Source organism: Heliangelus exortis, chromosome 3 (genome assembly GCF_036169615.1).
Source record: "Heliangelus exortis chromosome 3, bHelExo1.hap1, whole genome shotgun sequence".
Lineage (NCBI taxonomy): Eukaryota > Metazoa > Chordata > Aves > Apodiformes > Trochilidae > Heliangelus > Heliangelus exortis.
The window spans coordinates 4427017-4437574 of record NC_092424.1 but is presented as its reverse complement, the minus strand read 5'-3'; the positions used below and the strand labels follow the sequence as shown (position 1 = coordinate 4437574).

The 10558-nt window shown below is 42.9% G+C and overlaps 1 protein-coding gene across 5 annotated transcripts in view; it reads right to left on the bottom strand.

Moving 5' to 3' along the window:
• Window positions 1-3065: 3065 nt before the first annotated feature.
• DISC1 (DISC1 scaffold protein) overlaps window positions 3066-10558 on the bottom strand; it is a 187634-nt gene continuing 180141 nt past the window's right edge. For 4 of the 5 annotated variants that reach the window (XM_071738961.1, XM_071738965.1, XM_071738963.1 and 1 more), the window contains one exon: window positions 3066-6344. In XM_071738961.1, the coding sequence (XP_071595062.1) occupies window positions 6189-6344 (156 nt within the window). In that variant the 3' untranslated portion in view covers window positions 3066-6188. The remainder of the gene's footprint in view (window positions 6345-10558) is intronic. The other variant, XM_071738962.1, reaches the window with a different exon arrangement.

The window sequence follows — 10558 nt, the reverse complement described above, 5'->3', positions numbered from 1 at the left end:
AATTATTCTCCTTGTTAGAAATGTCTTAATTCTTTGGATGGTTCTGCTTGATGAAACAGTCAGTAGGAAATCTTTACCCATGTAAAGACTGAAGGACACGAGTGGGTCATGATTTGGTCTTTAGTTGGCTGAGTTATTTATCCTGAGCTTTGCTGGTCCTGTCCTAAGGCAGTTGGGTTTTCCTGATGTCCAACAGTTCTTGTACCTCTTTGCCTGAAATCCTGGCTGCTTTTATTTTGTGGGGACAGCAGGGATGTCAGAGCTTGTGAAGGCTTTTCAGTGCCTTGTCTGAGGGGCAATGTTCCTGCTTTTCTGACATTGCCCAAGTCAGGGAAAAAGCTTGGCCAACCAGGCAGCTGCTCCTCCAGGAACTGAAGTTATTGAAGTTAAAGGAGGAGGCTGTGACCCAAACTCATCAGGCAATAGCTAAGAAGAAATGGACCTCATTGTTTGAACTTGCTGTATTTGATAATTAGGAGAAATGAAACAATCCTGGTCCTTTAAAAATTCAGATCACAGAGGCCACATGGGGAACTTTCTGAAAATGTTCTTTCAAGCAGAAAACAATAGGAAAAGAAAATTTCTTCTAAGAGGACAAAAATAGGCAGATGGATGCTTCTGGATTGCCCCTCCCATCCTCTGAGGAGCAGCAGCTCCCACACACAGAGCTCTGCCCAGGCTCCTGCTCCAGTTTTGCACTGGGGATGCTCCTGCAGGGAATGCTGAGAGTGGGTACAAAGCTCTGGGTTTGGGGACTGAGTTGATACACTTAAAATTTTGCACCTGCTTGGCAAGATGACCCAGAGGAGCTCCCTGTGGGGTTTCATAGTCTTACTGTCAAAAAAAAAAGTAAAGTAAATTTGAGATTGCTTCCTTCCTCCTGTAAATTGGGCTGTCAGAAGGCTTCTTAATTTTCTATTGCTCCAGTGAGATCTATCACGTTGTCTCTTGGCTGATTATTTTAATATTCTCTTTCTCCACTTAGTATTCCTGTATGGCTGCTTATTATTATCAACTATTTGTTCAGCATTGCAGGAGATTATCAGAGGGAACAGCCCCAGGAGGGACTGACTTTGCTTGTGTCCCAGCACCCCCTTACCCAAGCCTGTTCTTCCTGACAAGAAAGCCAGGAGTGCCTGGATGCCATGTGAAGAACTCAGGCTTTTCCTTACTCACCCAACCCTCAGATGCTCTTTTCCCAGGCCTCAGATTCAAGTCTTCATTAGAAATCTGAGAGAAATGCTTTAGTGTGGCTGCTGGCTTGGCTGCTTTTCAGGTTCAGAAAGAATCTCATATTCACAGGCCCTTTTTTCTTTTTTTTTTTTTTTTTTTTTTTCCTAATATATCTCTAGAAACTTGTATTATCCTCCTTAACAGTGCAGAAAAATATCCACATGTGCATAGGATTTGATAGTTTTTTTGTAGCATATGTTAATCTCTGAGACTAAAAAAAAAAAAAAAAAAAAAAAAATCTCTTGGTCCCAGTTTCATTTCTAATAGGATACAAACTAAGAGGATACGTGAAGATTATTCTAATCCCACCCTGGAGCTCTCTCCAGTGCTGCTGCCTGTCTGGGCCCCATTATTGAGCTGCTTTTCCCAGTGCTCTAGAAAGGATGTCTTATCTTGATTTAACAAGTCCTGAGAGCAAAAGCCAAAGCCTGAGCTGTCAGGCTTCAGAAAGAACAGATTAGTTAATTGGTTGTGAAAAGAAATATTAGGCTGGAGGTAAACACCCTTTGGGATGCTGGCTCCTCCTGTCTGCTTTAGTCCCTGGAGAATAAGTTTGTTTGTAGAGAACAACTCCTATGAGGAGAGGCTGAGGGAGCTGGGGGTGTTGAGGCTGGAGAAGAGGAGGCTCAGGGGAGACCTCATCACTCTCTACAACTCCCTGAAAGGAGGTTGGAGCCAGGGGGGGGTTGGGCTCTTTTCCCAGGCAACTCTCAGCAAGACAAGAGGGCACAAGAGGTCTCAAGTTGTGCCAGGGGAGGTTTAGGTTGGACATTAGAAAGAATTTCTTTATGGAGAGGGTGATCAGCCATTGGAATGGGCTGCCCAGGGAAGGGGTGGATTCTCCATCCCTGGAGATATTTCAAAAGAGCCTGGATGTGGCACTCAGTGCCATGGGCTGGGAACTGCAGCGGGAGTGGATCAAGGGTTGGACTTGATGAGCTCTGAGGTCCCTTCCAACCCAGCCAGTTCTAGGATTCTATGAATATGTTTGTGGAGAATATGTTTGTAGAGAATATATTTGTATATATTATCCATATATATGTTATACATGTGTGTGTATATATATATATATATATATAGTATATTTGTAGAGAGCTTGTGCCTGTTCAACACAAGTCCTCCTCCTCCAAAGCAGGGGACAGCTGGAGGGGACAGCTCCTTCCTTGGCTTGCAGCTCAGCCCTGCTGCAGGGGAGGTTTCTGCACACTCCAGGTTCATGTCTGCTCCTCAAACTTTAGGGGGGGGGGCAGCATCTTAAGGGGAGGAAAAAAAAGAGCTTAATTCTGGGGGGATTCATGTTTGCAGGGGGTGGAAGACCAGGGCAGGTGACAGTCCCAGCAAGGCTGTGTGACACCAGTCCTTGGGGACCACAGTCACCTCTCATCTTTACCCATGGCAATGAGGCTGGGGCAGAGCATGACTTTGAGCTCAGACATTACTGCAGCTGGTGTAGTCTCATCCATCCCTTCCTTCCCTCTTCAGGGGTGAGGGAAGAATTTTCCTCCCTGTTAAGGAACTGAGGGAGACAGGATCCAGCTGCAAAGCCTGGCTGAGCCAAGGCAGGACTCCTGTGCAGGTCTGCACACTATTTCTCTCCCATTCACTCTGAAAATAGCTCCATTTTGCCACGGGTCTCTTAAATGCATCTTTAGACTGGTTCCAGAAGGTATCACAGAGTCTCACAAGCAGAGGAATTGCTGCTGTTGACAGCACAGTAATAGTCACACACATGGTTTCTCCTTTCTTCTCCTCCCTCCACAGCTGCCACCCATTCCCAGGATGAAATTGCTGAAAATCTTGTACACTGCACAGAATGCAAACAGACACTGGGATAGTTAAAAACATACTTCTCTTTATTTGAAAGTTTTCTATCCACAGATAAAAGACAGCTGATACATTGCATAGTATATTTTTTTAATATTTTTTTCTTTTAGTAGGCTTATTATTCAGCATGTCTGAGAAAAGGAATGATTACTGGCTCTTGCTTCCCACAACAAACAGTGAAGTTAATGGAATAATAAATTAAAGTAGTAGTAGTCCACATTATGCATAAAATAAATGTTAACAGATAGAAATATGACATGAATGATGACTGATTCAGTTTCCCTTCTCCTCAGGAGCTCAGTGTCTTATTAGAGTGGGTGAGCAAGTTGGGATTTTATTAAAATGCCACAGTGCTCTGAAGCTGTGAAACACAAAAGCCACACAGGTTTTTTGTCCTTAATTGTATGGGAATGACTCAAAGAAACCTTGCTATGAGGACGCTGTTCTGCTGGCCCTGGGCTGGGGGGTTACTGACCCACTTGTTGAGCCCCTCCTGCTGTAAAGGTCCAAACCTCACATTCCCAGGGCTGATCCTGGCTCCAAGGAAGGCACAGATGGTGCCCACCCACTGCTTACAGAGAGGCACAAAGGGTAAAATTCCACACACCCATCCCTGGCTGGGACAGGGGTGTTGTGGAGCTTCAGGGTTGCATCTCATCTCTGGGGGGTCCTCACCACCCTGTAGAAATTTACTGTGTCCAGTTCTGGGCCCCTCAGCTCAGGAAGGAGATTGAGGTGCTGGAGCAGGTCCAGAGAAGAGCAAGGAGGCTGGGAAGGGATCCAGCACAAGTCCTGTGAGGAAGGGCTGAGGGAGCTGGGGGTGTTGAGGCTGGAGAAGAGGAGGCTCAGGGGAGACCTCATCACTCTCTCCAACTCCCTGAAAGGAGGTTGGAGCCAGGGGGGGGTTGGGCTCTTTTCCCAGGCAACTCTCAGCAAGACAAGAGGGCACAAGAGGTCTCAAGTTGTGCCAGGGGAGGTTTAGGTTGGACATTAGAAAGAATTTCTTTCTGGAGAGGGTGCTCAGCCATTGGAATGGGCTGCCCAGGGAGGGGGTGGATTCTCCATCCCTGGAGGTTTTTAAGAAGAGCCTGGATGTGGCACTGAGTGCCATGGGCTGGGAACCACAGTGGATTAAGGGTTGGACTTGATGATCTCAGAGGTCCTTTCCAACCCAAAGTCTGGGATTCTGTGAAATGCTTTTGGCTGGAAACCCAGTACCTGGGTCTTCAGTACCTCTCCGGAAACAGCTTCTGCTGGTCTTAAGGAACCAAGTGGAAGAGAGAGCTCTTCCATGGCAGTGTTCTTGCTTTTCTGTTTACCTGACCTGGTGAGGGTTTCCATGAGTGCAGCCAGGCTGTGTGTGCCCACCCAGGGCTTCCCAGGGCAGATGCAGAAGGTGATGGGCTGAAGGTCAGTGCCCCAGCTTGTGCCCCTCAGGCTGGAGGGTCAGAAAGTGGCAAATCCATGGGATTTGGAAAAACTTGGAGAAAGACATTTGTCAGAGCAGCAAAAAGGGCTCCATGTGAGACTGGGAATGGGAACAGAGTAGGAGACTCCATGAGAGGTGAAGATCTGAGAGTCCTCACCTTAAAACAGCTGCTGGTCCAGGTCTTATACAGTGAGAAAAATCAACCATTTTTTCTGAGTGACAAGGTTGTCATTCCAACCTGAGGATCTGAACTCTACAGAAGCCACCTGAGCTCTGTTCCCCTGGTTTGACAACCAGGAATTGTCCTGGGGACAATTGTTTTACCCTGCTGGATGTCTCAGCTGCCTGGCAATTTTTTTTACCCCCTCCCTATGTATTTAACATTGAGGTAGAAGTTTCAGTTAGTATTAAAACACACAAAGAAAAGGAACACAGGCTTAGTGGGCAAGCAGTCCAATGACTTTCAAAATTTGCAAAAACCTTCACAATGTGGCTATAAAATGAGTAACTGAAGTATAGCAGAAAAACAATCATTTTCTAAATGTCAGGAAAACAGTATAAAAAAACTACAATACTGAGTTACAAGACATTTTCTTCATCTATTGACTTTAAAAAATAAATGAGATTTTTCTTTATAATTCTCCCCCTGCAATAAATGGCAGAAGGAGGATTTTGTGTGATATCAGACCTAAATTGCTCTCTGAGTTAAGATTACACAATAAATTCCTAAAGGCATTATCTGTTTTGAACAATGATCTAAATGTAGGTCCTTGACATTAGTTGGCTTCAGTTGAACTTAGTTTCCTATAAAAATCCATGTTTAAGTATGCATGAATATATACATACCTGTCTCCTGCAAAAAAAGTCTGCATTCCTTCTGAGCTTTATAAGGAGGTGAAAGCTCTGTAATAGTAAAGAACTTTACAAGGAGACTTAAATGACTTATTGTTCACACAATATTTAAATACAAAGAACACAAATTGCCAACATAGTCAATTTTTTGTGCTTTAGAACCTCTGCAATACTCTAAAGTGAGTTTATATTAATGCCTAAATGAAGAGAATTAAAGTACTGGCATAGGGGCTGCTGTCAGTCACCTCCACTCTGCTCAATACCACTCAGTAAATGAGGTTCCAATTTCAGCTGAAAGAACTTGGTTAGCTTGAATTTCACCCTATTGATTTAATTATTGGCAGGAATGTGAGAATATATTCAGTGTAAGAAAGCTGTTCAAGCCAAAGGAAAGGAGATAAAAAAAAAAAAGTAGTTCTTAATATTCTTCTTAGGGTTATTTTTCAAGAAATACTAGATGTTCCAGATTTAACACTACATTTTTAAATCAGGGAGGAAAAAAAAAAATCCATGAGTAAGGAAGACAGATCCTGTTTACAAGTCTTCAAAGAGAACATTTCCTTGACATTAAAGGCAACTTTGCAGACTCAACTTGAAACGTATCAATTTGTAATCTACACATTTACAGGGGCTGCTCTGAAAGCTGTTTCCCAATCTGTGCCAAAACTCTGTGAGGCTGTGTGGAATATTTCTGCTGATAGACCTCCAGGCTCTGTTTCTCCATAATTGATTTAGTTATTAGTTATGCAGGGAGAGCAGAGATCCCCCAGGCTGGGTAAACCAGGATTCAGTTACTAAAAGCAGCCCTTTGTGAATTAATATCATCCATCCTAGCAGCTCTTTCTGCTCATTATTCCTTCAAGTCTTGTTTTCCTGGACACCAGCTGGCACTGAGGAAGTCTCCAGCTTTTTCTTCTCCTACCTCCTTGGATGGCTGAAGTTGGAGCAGCAGGGTCTGGAGCGTCTCCTTCACCACCTGGATCTCCCTCTGCAGAGCCTGTGCAAGCTTTATTAAGGAATAAATCCATAGGTGATTGGCAGCCCCTTTTCCCTTTCCAAGTTATTAAATAAATTCTTGTTCTGCTGCTGACAACAGATGGCATGGCCATCTAATCATAGCTTCCAGTTCTTCCAAATTGTTTGGATTAAATATTAATACATTTCTCACACTTGTTTAAAAAAAAAAAAAGATTTAAAAAAAAACAAGGCAGGCAGTCTGAAGTCCTCAAGTAGCATTATTTAGCACTTTAAAAAAAAAAAAAAAAAAAGGGAAAAAAAAGGAGGGGATGGGGGATACTGTTCTCTTGGGAAGGAGATGAACAAATTGTACCATGGAGGCAGCTGCCCAAGCTGGGGGTTCCCTGATGCATGGAGGGTGGATTTTAAAAGCAGAGAGCCAGAGGTGGCTGGATCAGAGCCCAGGTGAAGGTGACAAGGCAGGAGGAGCATCCTGAGACATGAGCCAGGTGCCAGAGCTTGGGTGGCACCAGGGAGCTCAGCAATGGGCACTCTGCAAGGCAGGGAGGACCCTGGGTCATCAGCTTAGGGCAGGGGAAGCATTCCTGCTCTGCTTGCCTCCAGAAGGCTTTAATCTGAGCTGAATTATCAGAATAATTATAGAGCAGAAAGCAAAAATAAAAATCAATTATAAAAATTATAAAAAGCAAACCTAAAAAGCTATATGAGGCTCCAGAGTGGATGCTCTGACCAAGATGAAAAGCAAATTGATCAGCAGCAGTAGCAAGGTTGTGCTGCCAGGCATTAAAAAGGGAAAAGGCCACCTGAAAAGCACCTGATAATTCAGTAAAAACACTTCATGTGTTTAAGAAGAGAGAGGTTTTCCACATTTGATTTGCCATTGTCTGGTTGGAAGGCACTGAGGGGAAAAAAATGCCATCTGATGGTTTTGCCTCTTAACAAAACCTTCCAGTGAAATGTCAGGGGGGGGCAACAAGAACACAAAAGGCAGAGCCAGGAGCAACCTGGCAGAGGCCAGGCCAGGACATTCAGACAGTGGCAACTGCTCCATGTGCACAAGTTTTTGAGTAGCTGAGCTTTGGAGTTTTGTAGAGTTTTTCTTTTATTCTGATGACCTGACTCTCCTGAGGATAAGAAACAGGTTGTATCAGCAAGATGTTGGCTGATAAATGGAATGTTATACCAGAGAGATGCCCACTGCTGGAGCAGGAACAAGGACTGGGTGTTGCTCAGTGAAATAACCAACTTTATCCTCTCTTCCCCAGGTTATGCTACAGGGAGAGCAAAGCAAGTGTGAGACAAGGCAGAGCCTGAAGCTCCAAACCAATGACCCCCCATCTATGAGAAGAAACCCTCTGGTTCACCCCATCCACCTCCTGTACAGGTGTGGCTGAAAGGACCCCAAAAAGGCAACCCAAGCAGGCCAAGGGAGAGAGGACTCAGTCCACTTTGAGCAGTAAGTTATCAAATGAGCTCTGAGAGAGCCAGAAACTCACTTCAAGGGAAAGGAAAGAGGCTGACAACAAAACCACAATGCACAGGAAAGGTTACACACAAGGATGGGCTTCATCCTTTCCAGAGCTCATCCATTGTGAAGTGTTGTTGTCAAAAAAAAAAAAAAATAAAAAAATTACACCCTCAGGTTATGTGACTGTAAAAAGTGAGCTGCTAGTTTTGAAAAACTGAGACTAGAGAGGACCATGGCAAAGCTACAGAATTCACTGCTATCAGGGCTTTGAAAAGCCTTGTGGGTGCTTTTTATTCTGTTCAGTTCCTCCAAACTTTGTCTTTATGTATTTACATATATTCACTATGATGTCTTCTTACATTCACCAGGAGTATTAATGCACACTTCTGATTTCTGGACAGCTCTCTCAGTCTAAACTCTATAAAGTCTAAATCTGTCTCTGATTACAGGCAATAGCAGCAGATACAAAATTTCTCTTATCCTAGGATCTCAAGGCAGAGTACAAAGGCAAATTAATTGCTCTGTACATCTTCTCTGAGGTAAGAAACATTATGATCCTCTTAAAAGCAGCCCTGGACCAGCAACCACTCTGCAATTTGATCATCATGATGCTCTGATGAAAACCTAATTGGTAAAAGAGAAATTCTTCAGTTTATGAACACCATGAAGTCTCTGAAATTTAATAACTTCTGATGCACAGTCTTTGACTACATGCCTGCTATTTGTAATATCCCAAGTGATTACAAAATTCTTTTCAGGTAGAGAGAAAAGGAAAATTGAAATGTTTCACAGCCAGTGGATTAGAAATCTTGAAGCATGAAGGAAAATGAAGGGGAAAGAAACTGAACTAACAGGAACAGGGAGCAAAAATCTCTCTGCTGTCCCATAAGCAGTAAATTAAAGTCCTTGGGAATGGCTTAACACAAACACAATCCACATTCTCCAACAATGCTGCAACTCTAACCTTGTCTTCACTGAAGCTTTTCATCTATTTGACTTCCTCTCTCTAAAAAAAAAAAAAATCTGAACATTATGACAAGAGCCCATGATTTACAAGGAGCTACAAAGCAGACTGTAGAGCTGCTTAATATTTGGGAATAAATAGGTTCATCCCTGCATCTCCTTGTTCTCTTAGTACAGATGTTGAGGGAAAAGAGACAAAGATTACAGACCAGTTGCTTTCTTACAGTACACTTAATTTCTAACTTTTCCTATAAAAGAAAAAGCCTTAGAAGGACAGTAAGTGACCCAAAATTTAATGCAGGCTTCACCCAGGGTGAGATTCTTCAGTGAGGTTCATTTGGGGCTAAGTTCTACACTCCTGACTCTGGTGTAAAGCAAGAGATGTAGGGGAGCCTGCTGGGTGACAAAGGGGAAGGGATGGCCAAGTCACCTGCAATGCCTAATGAATGCTGAGGCCCAAAATTCTATGTTCAAAATAAGTGTTTAAACCCCCACTTGAGTGTGAGGCATGGAGATTGCTTTAATAAAAACCTGCCAGGCAGGTTTTCTTCCAACTGAAGCATTTTCACCAGGAGGAACTTATTACATGCCTTCAACTTGTCTATCAAAATGTAACTGCTAATTAAGGACACAAAATGCCTGAAATTGCAGGATAGGCTCTGGTTAATTTTAGTGGGAATTCCAGGGTTTTGCTGTCAGGAAAGCAACACCTCTCATCAGCTCTGCAGACACCAGAATGGGTCCCCTCTTGTCCTTTGGTTCCTGCAATTAATGATGTGGACTGTTGTCAAACACCCACCCATGATTAACTGTAATTGAACATTTTGTGGGTTTGTTTGGTTCTATTACACTGAATTTAACAAATACCTCCTGGTGCTGCAGATGAGCTCTTAGCTCCCCCCCCCCCCAGCCCCTAGCTATTGGTTGATGCTTTTTATTACAAAAGTAGAATTTTAATATTTGCACCAAAAGACCTCAGTAATAAATGGGAATCCCAAGTGGGTCTGTGCATATACTCAGGACTAAGAAATACTACAGGATTTCTCCTTTTTTTTCAGGTTGTGCTGGCAATGTTGACAAGCAGCATGGTTGATTTAAGTGTTCTGTGCCATCAAAATGTAGAATGAAAAACAATGACATCTGGGGTTTTTCTTCTAGTGCAAACTTAATTATTAATCAAAGCTATGACACACACTAAACACTGGCAAATGGCTCGAGAGCATCAGGAATTTATTTTTCTCAGTGGAGTCTTTAAAAAAGTCTTTCAGTAATCAGCTGACAGGACTAATTTACATCTGTGAAGAATCAGTCAGGTTTTTGACCTAAAACAGTTTGGGACACTTACATGTTGGGCAGTTTTTGGGGGGCTGATGGGAAGAGTGAAAATAACCAGTTTGAAAAAATTATCCTGCTTTTATTACAATTACATAGCTTTAAACCCCTGCTCTCAGAGTTCAGTGGAAAACTACCTAATTTTCCAATTTTTGGGATAAGAAATCATTCCATTTACAACCAAATGAACTACCATACAAACAAGAGATCCATCTATTATTAATCATAAATTCTTCTATTGAGGCAAATTACTGGCACCCATCTCAGTGCTGGTTCCTGCAATACAGGCAAGTTATCCATGTTTATTTCATACACCCTGGGCAGTTTTTATTTAAAAAAAAAAAGCAAAAAACCAAGCAAACAAACACAAAAAACCCCAATCCATAGGTCTGTAGCATTCTGGTAGCTATTTTTCCCATTCCTTTTTGAGGTCTAGCACAGATGGTAACATTTTCTGCACACTGATCTGGACTACCTCT